At 46.2% G+C, this 13,685-nt stretch overlaps 1 protein-coding gene across 6 annotated transcripts in view; it reads left to right on the top strand.

Annotated features, from left to right (window-relative positions):
* PSD3 (pleckstrin and Sec7 domain containing 3) overlaps positions 1-13,685 on the top strand; it is a 177,166-nt gene that overhangs the window by 90,477 nt on the left and 73,004 nt on the right. Inside the window, exon 9 of one of the 6 annotated variants that reach the window (XM_073345939.1) lies at positions 7,196-8,277. The exons of the other annotated variants lie outside the window; for them this stretch is intronic. Within the exon in view, the coding sequence (XP_073202040.1) occupies positions 7,196-7,252 (57 nt within the window). The 3' untranslated portion in view covers positions 7,253-8,277. Of the gene's footprint in view, positions 1-7,195; positions 8,278-13,685 lie in introns of those variants that run through there. 6 annotated transcript variants of the gene reach the window in all.

Here is a 13,685-nt window from a genome sequence, read left to right as displayed (position 1 = left end):
GGTAAACCAGAAGTTTTTTTTTTTCCCCTAAAAGTAAATAGGGGGGGGTGTTCTACCCATTTGCCCGGAGAAAAAGTGGCAGGGGCTTTTCTTTAGGATTTTGATTTTTTTTTTTACAAGGAGCACATGTGTGAAAGGAATTTTTTTTTCTTTTGGTCTGCTGTTAAGCAGGTTTCCAAGTAGTTGGAGGTTTTTTGCTTTGATTTGCGGCCAGAGCAGAGACAAAGGGAATTGTCTTTTTCTGTAGGCTGACAATCACTATCAGAGAATAGGTATTCTATTCCAGCACAGCAAAATTTTACAGCCAAGTTTTGTTTGTTTATTTCTAAACCTCAGGTGTAAAGTTAGTTAAAAATAGAGAGGTTAGGATGACAGAATCCATGGCACAACAAAAGCTGGAATTAGCCAGATTTCAGGCTGAGGAAAAACAAAAGGAACATGAAAGACAGAACTCATGCGGCTGGAGAAGGAGGTACAGGAGGGAAATGGAGGCAAGGGACAAAGAGAGGAAGCATGTGGAGGAGGAGAAGGAAAAAGAGAGAGGAAGCATGCACTGGAGATGGAGAAGGTAAAGGCTCAGCAGAATATACCAACAAACCCTAGCAATCCTTCTCCAGGTACCACTTCCCATTCCAGAAAGTTCCCCACCTACAAGGCAGGTGATGATACTGAGGCCTTCTTAGAAAACTTTGAAAGGGCCTGCCTTGGGTAAAGCATCTCTAACGACCAATACATGGTAGAGCTGAGGCCGCAGCTCAGTGGACCCTTAGCTGAGGTGGCGGCTGAAATGCCTAAAGAACACATGAACAAGTATGAACTGTTTAACTCCAAGGCGAGAGTCAGAATGGGGATAACACCCGAGCAGTCTCGTCGGAGGTTCAGAGCCCTAAGGTGGAAACCAGACGTGTCATTTACCCGACATGCCTACCACATTGTGAAACATTGGGATGCTGGATATCAGGAGCAAGTGTTGAATCTCCAGTAAATTTGCCCTTCCTAATGCAAATGGAACAATTCTTAGAGGGTATTCCTGAAGAAATAGAAAGATACATCCTAGATGGAAAGCCCAAAACTGTAATCGAGGCAGGAGAGATTGGAGCCAGATGGGTGGAGGTGGCAGAGAAGAAGCAACCTGGTTGCAGTTGGAGCGGAGACCAGAAGGGACAACCCCAGACCACACCCTATTACCGGGGGCCGCCCAAAGCCCCACCTACCTCCCAAAGAACCCTCCAGACCCCTTATCATCCCACCACCCCGTTCTCCAGCAACCCACCTCGCCCCAGTGACCCATCAGCTGGACGATGTTTTAAATGTAATGAGCTGGGGCATGTAAAGGCCAACTGCCCCAAGAACCCCAACAGATTACAGTTCATTGCACCAGAATCACACCAGAGGTCCGTAGGCCCAGATACCTCCCAGGTACCCTTGGAGCGGAGGGAAACTGTGAGTGTGGGCGGGAAGAAGGTCACCGCGTGGAGGGACACCAGAGCACAAGTGTCAGCTATCCGTGCTTCCTTAGTGGACCCCAATTTAATCAACCCAGAGATCCAAGTGACGATTCAACCCTTCAAGTCCAACTCTTTCGATTTGCCTACAGCCAAGTTGCCTGTCCAGTACAAGGGCTGGTCAGGAACGTGGACTTTTGTAGTCTATGATGATTATCCCATCCCCATGATGTTAGGGGAAGACTTGGCCAATCATGTGAAGCGGGCCAAGAGGGTGGGAATGGTCACCCGTAGCCAGGCTAAACAAGCCGTGAGGCCTAGCTCTGTTCCGGAAACTTCTATCAGGACCCAGTCAGAGGTGATGGACCCGGACCCCAGGCCAATGTCTGCAACAGCAGTAGTGGATGCAGTCCTAGAGACCCAGACGGAACCAGTCCCAGAACAGGAACCAGCGGAACAACCAGCACCAGACCCATTGCCAGCACTGAATCCAGTACTTGCAACCTCAACACCAGAGGGCCCCACCAAACCTGAACTGGCAGCAGCCAATAACCCTACACAAGAGGCTCAGCCAGAGCCTAAACCCCAAGAGAGTGTCCCAGCGGAAAGCGGTTCACAGTCAGCGGAAACAGCCCCATCCCCTACATCGCTTCCAGAGGGACCAAGCATAGGCCCACAATCCAATGAGGAACTGATGTCTCCAGCATCAAGGGAACAGTTCCAGACCGAACAGGAAGCAGATGAAAGCCTCCAGAGAGCTTGGATGGCGGCATGGAGCAACCCACCGCCTCTCAGCTCTTCTAATCGATCCAGGTTTGTTGTAGAAAGAGGAATTTTATACAAGGAAACTCTTTCTGGTGGACACCAGGAAGACTGGCATCCTCAGAGACAGTTGGTAGTTCCAACTAAATACCGGGCCAAGCTCTTGAGCTTAGCTCACGATCACCCTAGTGGCCATGCTGGGGTGAACAGGACCAAAGACCGTTTGGGGGGGTCATTCCACTGGGAGGGAATAGGCAAGGATGTTTCTACCTATGTCCGGTCTTGTGAAGCATGCCAAAGAGTGGGAAAACCCCAAGACCAGGTCAAAGCCCCTCTCCAGCCACTCCCCATCATTGAAGTTTCATTTCAGTGAGTAGCTGTGCATATTCTGGGTCCTTTTCCAAAAAAGACACCCAGAGGAAAGCAGTACATACTGACTTTCATGGATTTTGCCACCCGATGGCCGGAAGCAGTAGCTCTAAGCAACACCAGGGCTAAAAGTGTGTGCCAGGCACTAGCAGACATTTTTGCCAGGGTAGGTTGGCCTTCTGACATCCTCACAGATGCAGGGACTAATTTCCTGGCAGGAACTATGGAAAACCTTTGGGAAGCTCATGGGGTAAATCACTTGGTTGCCACTCCTTACCACCATCAAACAAATGGCCTGGTGGAGAAGTTTAATGGAACTTTGGGGGCCATGATACGTAAATTCGTAAATGAGCACTCCAATGATTGGGACCTAGTGTTGCAGCAGTTGCTCTTTGCCTACAGAGCTTTACCACATCTCAGTTTAGGGTTTTCCCCATTTGAACTTTTATATGGCCGTGAGGTTAAGGGGCCATTACAGTTGGTGAAGCAGCAATGGGAGGGATTTACACCTTCTCCAGGAAGTAACATTCTGGACTTTGTAACAAACCTACAAAACACCCTCCGAACCTCTTTAGCCCTTGCTAAAGAAAACTTACAGGATGCTCAAAAAGAGCAAAAAGCCTGGTATGATAAACATGCCAGAGAGCGTTCCTTTGAAGTAGGGGACCAGGTCATGGTCTTAAAGGCGCTCCAGGCCCATAAAATGGAAGCATCGTGGGAAGGGCCATTCACGGTCCAGGAACGCCTGGGAGCTGTTAATTATCTCATAGCATTCCCCACCTCCAACCGAAAGCCTAAGGTGTACCATATTAATTCTCTAAAGCCCTTTTATTCCAGAGAATTAAAGGTTTGTCAGTTTACAGCCCAGGGAGGAGATGACGCTGAGTGGCCCGAAGGTGTCTACTACGAAGGGAAAAGTGCTGGGGGTGTGGAAGAGGTGAACCTCTCCATGACCCTTGGGCGTATGCAGCGACAGCAGATCCAGGAGCTGTGCACTAGCTACGCGCCAACGTTCTCAGCCACCCCAGGACTGACTGAACGGGCATACCACTCCATTGACACAGGCAATGCTCACCCAATTAAAGTCCAACCTTACCGGGTGTCTCCTCAAGCTAAAACTGCTATAGAATGGGAGATCCAGGATATGTTACAGATGGGTGTAATCCACCCCTCTGGAAGTGCATGGGCATCTCCAGTGATTCTAGTTCCCAAACCAGATGGGGAAATACGATTTTGCGTGGACTACCGTAAGCTAAATGCTGTAACTCGCCCAGACAACTATCCAATGCCACGCACAATTGAACTATTAGAGAAACGGGGACGGGCCCAGTTCATCTCTACCTTGGACTTAATCAAGGGGTACTGGCAGGTACCGCTAGGTGAATCTGCCAAGGAAAGGTCAGCCTTCACCACACATCTTGGGCTGTATGAATTTAATGTACTCCCTTTCGGGCTGCGAAATGCACCCGCCACCTTCCAAAGACTTGTAGATGGTCTCCTAGCGGGATTAGGAGAATATGCAGTCACCTACCTTGATGATGTGGCCATATTTTCGGATTCCTGGGCAGAACACCTGGAACATGTACAAAAAGTCCTTGAGCACATAAGGGAAGCAGGACTAACTGTTAAGGCTAAGAAATGTCAAATAGGCCTAAACAGAGTGACTTACCTTGGACACCAGGTGGGTCAAGGAACTATCAGCCCCCTACAGGCCAAAGTGGATGCTATCCAAAAGTGGCCTGTCCCAAAGTCAAAGAAACAGGTTCAATCCTTCTTAGGCTTGGCTGGTTATTACAGACTATTTGTACCGCAGTACAGCCAAATCGCCGCCCCACTGGCAGACCTAACCAAAAAGAAACCGCCAAATGCCTTTCAGTGGACCAAAAAGTGTCAGAAGGCCTTTAACAAGTTTAAAGCGACACTCATGTCTGACTCTGTACTAAGGGCCCCAGACTTTGACAAACCGTTCCTAGTAACCACAGATGCGTCCGAGCGTGGTGTGGGAGCAGTTTTAATGCAGAAAGGACCTGATCAAGAATTCCACCCTGTAGTGTTTCTCAGCAAAAAACTGTCTGAGAGGGAAAGCAACTGGTCAGTCAGTGAAAAAGAATGTTACGCCATTGTCTACGCTCTGGAAAAGCTACGCCCATATGTTTGGGGACGGCGTTTCCACCTGCAAACCGACCATGCTGCACTGAAGTGGCTTCACACCGTCAAAGAAACTAACAAAAAACTTCTTCGGTGGAGTTTAGCTCTCCAAGATTTTGATTTCGACATCCAACACATCTCAGGAGCTTCTAACAAAGTGGCTGATGCACTCTCCTGTGAAAGTTTCCCAGAATCAACTGGTTAAAATCGTCCTTGAGATGTGGAAAATATTGTTAGTCTTTATGTACTTGGTAGTATATTTAGAGATGCATGTGTCTTATTAACTCTGTTTTTCCTAGAGCTCCAGGAAGAAATCCCAGCCAGTGTTTCACCCTAGCTGAGATTTGAGGGGCGTGTCATAAATATAAAGGGAAGGGTAAACCCCTTTAAAATCCCTCCTGGCCAGAGGAAAACTCCTCTCACCTGTAAAGGGTTAAGAAGCTAAAGGTAACCTCTCTGGCACCTGACCAAAATGACCAATGAGGAGACAAGATACTTTCAAAAGCTGGGAGGAGGGAGAGAAACAAAGGGTCTGTATCTGTCAGTATTCTGCTTTTGCCGGGGATAGACCAGGAATGGAGTCTTAGAACTTTTGGTAAGTAATCTAGCTAGGTATGTGTTAGATTATGATTTCTTTAAATGGCTGAGAAAAGAACTGTGCTGAATAGAATGACTATTCCTATCTGCGTGTCTTTTTTGTAACTTAAATTTTTGCCTAGAGGGATTCTCTGTGTTTTGAATCTAATCACCCTGTAAGGTATCTACCATCCTGATTTTACAGAGGTAATTCCTTTACTTCTATTTACTTCTATTTCTATTAAAAGTCTTCTTGTAAGAAAACTGAATGCTTTTTCATTGTTCTCAGATCCCAGGGTTTGGGTCTGTGGTCACCTATGCAAATTGGTGAGGATTTTTACCAAACCTTTCCCAGGAAGTGGGGTGCAAGGGTTGGGAGGATTTTGGGGGGAAAGACGTGTCCAAACTACGTTTCCCAGTAAACCCAGTTAGAGTTTGGTGGTGGCAGTGGATATTCCAAGGGCAAAGGATAAAATTAATTTGTACCTTGGGGAAGTTTTAACCTAAGCTGGTAAAAGTAAGCTTAGGAGGTTTTCATGCAGGTCCCCACATCTGTACCCTAGAGTTCAGAGTGGGGGAGGAACCTTGACAGGGGCATCAGAATCTGTCCCTCAGAGGTGTATTAGCATGATAAGTGTTGTGGTGCTGTTAAGGTAGATGATTGGTAGATAATGAAAAGTTCCTACCATACTTTATTTCCAGATTCCAGGATTTTGAGTCAAACCACGTAAGCGGAAAAATCTAATATCTGTATTCTTCTCTAAAGGCAGATAAGCCCTAGTGTTTTGTCTGGAAATCAACACAAGCTAGCAGCCAAAGTCTAATTCTGTACACCAGCTTTGTGCCTCTGAATAGAGGAAGATAAAGCTTTTTGAACAGTGACCAACAGTTCAAGAGACAAAACCTTTAATAGTTGTTGAGAAATACATATTCTCGTCTTATATGCTTCAGGGATTGCCCAGTGAACAGAGCATTGGGCTGGGAGTTGGAAGACATGGGTTGTGTTCCTGATTGTGCCGCTGATGTACTGAGTGACCTTCGCCTCTCGTGCTGCTTTTGCTCTTTAGCTCTTTGCGCTGTAAACTCTTTGGGGAAGAAACTCTCTCTCTCTCCCTACACGTTTATAGAGCAGCTAGCACAATGGGGCTTGAATCTGTGTGTGGACCTCTACGGGGCAGGGAATGAGGGAGAGTCGGCTCAGAGTCTCCAGTGTTAGCAGAAGCAGCTGTGTAGTTTAGTACCGGTTTCTGAGTGATTGGGGTTTCGTTTTCATCCAAGAATGCAAAGTCTCATTAATGTATTGTCTGTGGATGGATTATTTTAAAAATGGACAATTCCAGGTGGGAACAATCAGTTTCTTCATCCTGCTAAATAACAGAAGCTGTCCGTTACAGTCTGACTTGTTAACTGAAATGTTTAGCAGTTCTAGAAGATGAACATGTAAATTCTGAGCTTTCCATCTAGCCCTCTAAATTGTCCAGATTGTCAGCTCAGAAAACCCATACAGTACTATTCAGCAATGGCTGTCCTTTTAAAATCAGAAGCCTTGGATCCTTCTGCGTTGGGAAATCTCTAATACAATGTCACACATACATTTTGGTCCTTCTGACATATTACTCCCACCTCCACGTGGGTAGAAAACAAATTCTGAAAAACATTCTTTGATCTTCCACCCACTGATCTGCTAGAAATTTAAGTTCTGTACTGCAACTCGGGGAAAGGGGGAGTAGCAATATAATTTATACCATATTTTTAAGAAATGCAGTTTCCATTGGTTTTGGAATTACTGCTTTATAAATCCTCTGTGCTCCTGCATTCTGTTAGTCATCACACTTTGAGAATGACATTGGGCTACTCTCCGTGACCTACTTTAAACTATTTTCCTTTCAAACAAGAACATTGGGTTGCAACTTGAATGTTGTTGTTTTTCTTTGATGCCTGATGTTAAATAGAGCACTTAGTTTTCTTTCAAAGTCATATTACCTGATGATGAAGTATGTAAGGTGTTAATAAGTTATTAGTAAACATTAAGGATATGTCTACCCTGCATTGTAAGCCCAGGTCTGTGGGATCTGGGCTTGTAGACTCGGTGTTTCCCAGCCCGCACTCGAGCATCCACGCTGCGTTACAATCCTGTGTTGACAGTTGCTGAACCCAGGTCTCACAGCTGTGCTCACATGTCCATACTGCACTATGCTGACCTTCTGACTTGAGCGTGCGGCTTGAACTGAGTCCATATTGCAAAATGGCAGGTTCTGGCTCTGACCCACCCCCATCCTAGGACCTGGGGCATGAGTGCTGGCTGACCCGAGTCAAACTGATCCGTCTGTGGATGGAAGTGGGTCTTGGGCTCAAGCTGAGTCAGGTCTTGGGCTTAGTGTATAGTACAGACATACCCTAAGGGGCTGGTTCTGGCCTCGCTGGCATGTAGGAGCCACACAGGAGCTGCAGCGGCTGGGGCAGAATTCTCCTGGCAACATAAACCTGATTTCATTGCCCCTGTGCTAGTCCCTTCCACAGGCCCAGGCCTCGGGGGCATGCTGGAAGTGGGAGCATGTCAGGGGGCTGTGTCCATAGCAAGGAGCTCCACGGGGAGTCCAGGCAGCCTGCAGGCAGCCCTGGGGAGGTTGCTGTAAAGCAGCCTCTAATTTAAACCACAGGCCAGCTTTGCCCCCTGGCCTTTGCCTTCTGTGCTGCATCTCTTGGGAGGCATTGCACCAGATGCAATACAGGACACCCATGTAAATCCCCTGCCTTTGTTAAAATAGCCATCATTTCATGGGTTGCGCTCAGCTGTATGAATCAGAGGATGGCATGAACGTTTGTACGGATGGTTCTGAGAGAAGGCCATGTGAAGAGCGTCTCATCTGGGCCATTTAGGCTTCAGCACTGTTTGGAGTGCTTATTGCAGGTGCAGAGTCATGTCAATGAACTAGCCAGAGATTTTTTTCCTGTGTTTATGCATATGTGCAATTCAGCAGTTGCTTCTGAAACCAGCCCTTCTGTAACCTCAGTTGTGATGTCAAGGTTTACTAGATGGGCTTTTTTTTAATGGATGTATTTAATGGTACATCGTCTGTTGCAACTTTAACTTTGTCAAGGTTCCTTCCCCACTCTGAACTCTAGGGTACAGATGTGGGGACCTGCATGAAAACCTCCTAAGCATACTTTTACCAGCTTAGGTTAAAACTTCCCCAAGGCACAAATTATTTTACTCTTTGCCCTTGGATTTCTACTGCCACCACCAAACTTTATCTGGGTTCCTGAAAAAACGGAGTTTGGACCCGTCTTTCCCCCCAAAATCCTCCCAACCCTTGTACCCCACTTCCTGGGGAAGGTTTGGTAAAAATCCTCACCAATTTGCATAGGTGACCACAGACCCAAACCCTTGGATCTTAGAACAATGAAAAAGCATTCAGTTTTCTTACAAGAAGACTTTTAATAGAAGTAAAAACAAAAGAATCACCTCTTTAAAATCAGGATGGTGAATACCTTACAGGGTAATTAGATTCAAAACATAGAGAATCCCTCTAGGCAAAACCTTAAGTTACAAAAAAGAGACACAGACAGGAATATTCATTCTATTCAGCACAGCTATTTTCTCAGCCATTTAAAGAAATCATAATCTAACACATATCTAGCTAGATTACTTACTAAGTTCTAAGACTCCATTCCTGTTCTGTCCCCGGCAAAAGCATCACACAGACAGACACAGACCCTTTGTTTTTCTCCCTCCTCCCAGCTTTTGAAAGTATCTTGTCTCCTCATTGGTCATTTTGGTCAGGTGCCAGCGAGGTTACCTTTAGCTTCTTAACCCTTTACAGGTGAGAGGATTTTTCCTCTGGACCAGGAGGGATTTTAAAGGGGTTTACCCTTCCCTTTATATTTATGAAAAACTTAATGACTTTTTTTATATTAAATAATATGTTGATAATTTTTAAATGGAAGTCTCAATTAATGTATAACTCTGTTTGTCTTTGTGAGCCGAGGATGTAATTAGAATATAGTTATTAAAACAAGTAATGTAAAAACAGGACTTGATTCCCTTCCAGGTTTACCCTGTTTCGGTATAAATAAAAAATAGTATGGCCTACAATATTGTGTTTCTGTGGGCTGAGGGGAGGGTCTGGCTGGGGAGTGAAGTTTCCTCATTCTCCAGCTATATTTCTAGCAGTTGTAAAGGGAATGTTCAGAGTGATTTTTGCAGTATTTATGTGGTATCTGTGAAATCCCAAATGTTGCAAAGGAGTTTGTTTTCATTATCATAGCAGTCCCCGTGATTAGTAATGTGACACTTTATTTCAGCAGTGACTTATTTTGGTTTAAGATGGAGTTTCTCCCTCTCCCACTTCTTCCCCCATCCCCACCCCCAGCAAAAAAGAAAATTGAAGGATGCGGCCTGATTCTGATCTCACACCAATACTGTGTTGGTGTTACTCTGCTGACTTAAATAGATTTACTGATGTAAAGCATTGGGTGAGATCAGAATCAGCTCCATGGACATATGGGACTCTTCATTGTGTTCAGACACATAATACATACATGTACATAGTACATTTTACCTCGGAAGAACACAGCGGGCTTGATCCTCCTTTGTGTGGAAGTCAATGGCAGTTTTGCTCTAGACTTCCATGGGGGCAAGATCAGACCCAGTGTTTCTGTAAATGTCTTGTCTTGTATAGTGTATTGCGGTCAACAGAGGATAGGTGGCTAGCATGAAGACAGCATAGCTAGATAACATCAGAAAGCTACATGGATATCCATCATCCTCCCACCATGCATGAAACATGCTGTTATCCTATTACAGCATCTCCTCATTTTTGCCTTTATCTGACTACTTGTGCGTGTAGAAGACAAAAGTAGTTGCGGTCAGGTATCAGGGACTGCTGTATACACGGTCGATTGAGACATTAAGATTTAATTTAGGTTGTCAAACTCTGACTGGTCAACAGACCTCAGAAATCATTATATTAAATATCCCTGTAAGATCAGCTCCCCAAAGACAGCTGATTGCTGATCACCTTTTGGTGGCCATGTTTAGGAAGATATATATTATATACGCTTTGTTCGTGCAACAGAACCCATTTGTATTGTCTGTTTGGACGGTGGGTTTTTTTTGTTTTTTTAAACAGAGGGAATCTTCCTCTGGCGAATACACAGATTCACTCAATATTGTTGTCTTTCCTGTGCCCTAATAACTATGCTGCACAAATATGTCATTTGGTCTCAGGAGTGGGTTGGGATTTTTTTAAATGAATGTTTATTTTTTGTCACGAGGATCAGACTTGAGTGGTACTAATGGAGTCTTGTCTCTTAGTTTGTAGATAGCAAAGCTCTTCTTCCAGTTCAGTAGTGGGAGTGACTTTGGGCAAGTCTACACGCTAACATGAAATTGACTTAAGTTATGTCTACATACCTCCACCGCAGTAAATAAATCGGTTTGGGATGTCCACACTAGCTCCTTCTGTCGGGGTGCACGCCCTCACCAGGAGCACTTGTACCGATTTAACTGTCAGTGTGGGGCTTGTGGGGTGCTGACAGCCAGAGCCCCGTCACAACTCCAGGTATCAGCTGCTTTACATCGACCTAACTCTGTCATGTAGACCAGGCCTTTGAGTGTGCTCCCCAAAGCCCATATCGGATTTCTCTTCCAATATCACAATGTAGGTCTTTCGCATTCATATCACCATCTAATATTTTAAACTAAAATAAATTCCATTAATTGAATCTCTCAAAGTGTCCAGACAAATACTCTCTAATTTCTTCCTGCTGCTGTTTATTATTTACACAGCAGTAGCATCTGGCAGCACCAATCAGGAATCAGGGCCCAGCTGTACAGAAGTGCAGGGAGATGATACTCTCTCCCCCTAGGAGCTCACAGTCTAGGTGGTGATGAAACTCTGCAGGTGGGTTGGAGCAAGAGGAGAAGGTAGCAGTAAAGGTAGCAAATCACTGTACAGTAAGCCCAGGGCTCAGTTTGCCCCCTGCCTAGGCTTTGCAGCATGCTGGAGCTATGTAGGCATCATGGCAGAGGACTTAGGAAAGAATTTAAGAGGTAGCAAGGTGGTGACTTTGTGGATTTTTTTCACTTAAATCATTTAGACCAAAATTTTTAAAAGTCACCTCCCCCCGCCCAATTTTGGGTGCCCAACTAGGGACAGCGAGGGCCTGATTTTCAGAGGTGCTGATTGGTAGCTTCCAGAAATAGGACCAGATCCTTTGTGTAGCTCCACTGATCCCAGAGAAGCGCTGATAATTTTATACCCGCAGCGAATCTGGCCCACTGACTTTTATTTCCTTGAAGTCTCTTTTTATTGACCCAAGTTCCGTTTTTCTGACCTGCTTGGAGCAGTTCTAGGGCAAGTTCAGTATGGTTTCTTGCTGCATCACACGCGTGGGATCTTCCATGATGGAGACTTTTCTGCAATCAATCCATGATGGAGTCAGATGACAGTAAATTTGCAAGCATAAATCAATAATCTGAATGCATATTTTAATCCCTAAACTACAAGGCTGTTGCTGATGGTGGTGGTGTGGGGGGAAGGCCATTATCCGCATGGCCCGATACGATGGGTATACCTGTCAAGATTCAAGAGGGGTGATTCTAAGGAAAGCTACATGCTCTTCCTGCTGTGAGCCAGGGGATGCAGAATACAATGGATGTGACATGACTTACTCACTTCTCAGGGACACGCCAGCAAATAGAAGAGGTCCCTTTCAGAAAGGAAAGTGTGTTTATGACCAACCCCTAACTCTTCATGAAAAACGCAGGTGCTAACAAGTAAGAAAGGTTTAGAGGTGTCCCTGGTAGGGGTGATTTCCACCTCTTCCAGCCAGTGCATGTGGGAGTTAACAGACATTGTGGGTCAGGGTCCTGGGTCTTGGAGATGCTGAGAACTAGCAGAATGGATCTGCGGCAGATGTAGCAGAAGCCTTCTGCTCCTGTCGCTGCTGCCGCGCTGATGATGCACGTTCTGTCTCTGGGACCCCGAGTGTCTGGTGGTGACACATGTGGGTTGCGGTTCAGGTGTCTGTAAACAAGTGCGGGACGGGGGAGGCTGCATCTGGTCCCAGTCTGTTTGTTTCCTGTAACAAATGTGTCTCTGCGCTAACCTACAGGAGCTAGCAGTGCTTCCTGAGGCCAGCTGGCACTGCAGTGACTGTCTACCCCACAGGCTTGCCCCCCGGCTGAGGGAGGGAGTGAGTCATAGAATCATAGAATCTCAGGGCTGGAAGGGACCTCAGGAGGTCATCTAGTCCAACCCCCTGCCCAAAGCAGGACCAATCCCCAACTAAATCCCCCATCCCAGCCAGGGCTTTGTTAAGCCAGGCCTTAAAAACCTGCTGGCCCTTGGATGTTCTGGATCTCCAGCTGCTGGTGAGAGCAGCTTGACAGCCGTCGTGTATATCACAGCAGTGCAAAGGCCATCGCGGAGGGCAGCAACATGACTGGCACACGCTGATAAGTTTTCATGTTCAGCTCAGGGGCAGCTGATCACTGCATCCCAGACACCTGTGATTCACCTCCATTGGTATGGGTACCATCTCTCCTTGGTTCGGGGCTCTGTTCCCATCATCCGCTCGTCTTCCCCGCTTGTACTGGCTGGCTACCTGCTCTTCCTGTGTCAGCAGCAGCCACTACCTCTCCGCCTTGGACAGGAGAGAGCGCTTGCCTCTGAGCTGGTTGCTATGGTTACGTGCAATCTGCTATATTCTGGGTCTCCGGGAGCCAGAAATGATGGTGCTTTCGCAGCGTTTAGGTAACCAGCTTCTCTCCCTTACTGGGAGCATCCACCCTCTCTGAAACTGTGCATGCTGATTGGATGACATTCGCTCCTGCACAGAGATCAGCATAGGGGCCATATAGCACTTAAGCCCCCAAAGTGTGGTTTGAGTGGGCTTTAGGTGGTGCCTAGGGCTTGTGTGGGGCTGCAAATTGCCCTTGGTTTGTTAACCTCTGTGGATGTGCTGGCAGGACAGGGTACAGGATATGGGCTGCATTCCTGTTTTGGAATGATTTTTGGAGCATCTATTTCCTTTGCCCATATTTGCACTGGAAAGGGGAGACACATGCCCTGAGCTTCTATTCCCAATTCTGCAACTGATTGACTGAGTGACCTTGGACAATCACTTGCCCTCTTCTGTACCTCAATTACCCCATCTTAAAATGGGTACAGCAGTGTCCCTTTCATGCCTCTTTTGAGGGCACTTGGAGGTATCTGGATAACAATGCAGTTAGAGGTGCTAAGCATAGTTACTATTCATTAAGGGCAGGCAGTGACGGGAGTGTCTTTATTTTTCTAACCCACTTTCTAGAGCCCCGGGATTCTTTTTGTAGTGTCCTGGAATCCATAAGCATTTTTCACATGCAAGGGCCAGTGCCTG

Source organism: Lepidochelys kempii, chromosome 5 (genome assembly GCF_965140265.1).
Source record: "Lepidochelys kempii isolate rLepKem1 chromosome 5, rLepKem1.hap2, whole genome shotgun sequence".
Classification (NCBI taxonomy): Eukaryota; Metazoa; Chordata; order Testudines; family Cheloniidae; genus Lepidochelys; species Lepidochelys kempii.
Note: the sequence above shows the minus strand (reverse complement) of the source record. Positions and strands in the feature narration are given on the sequence as shown.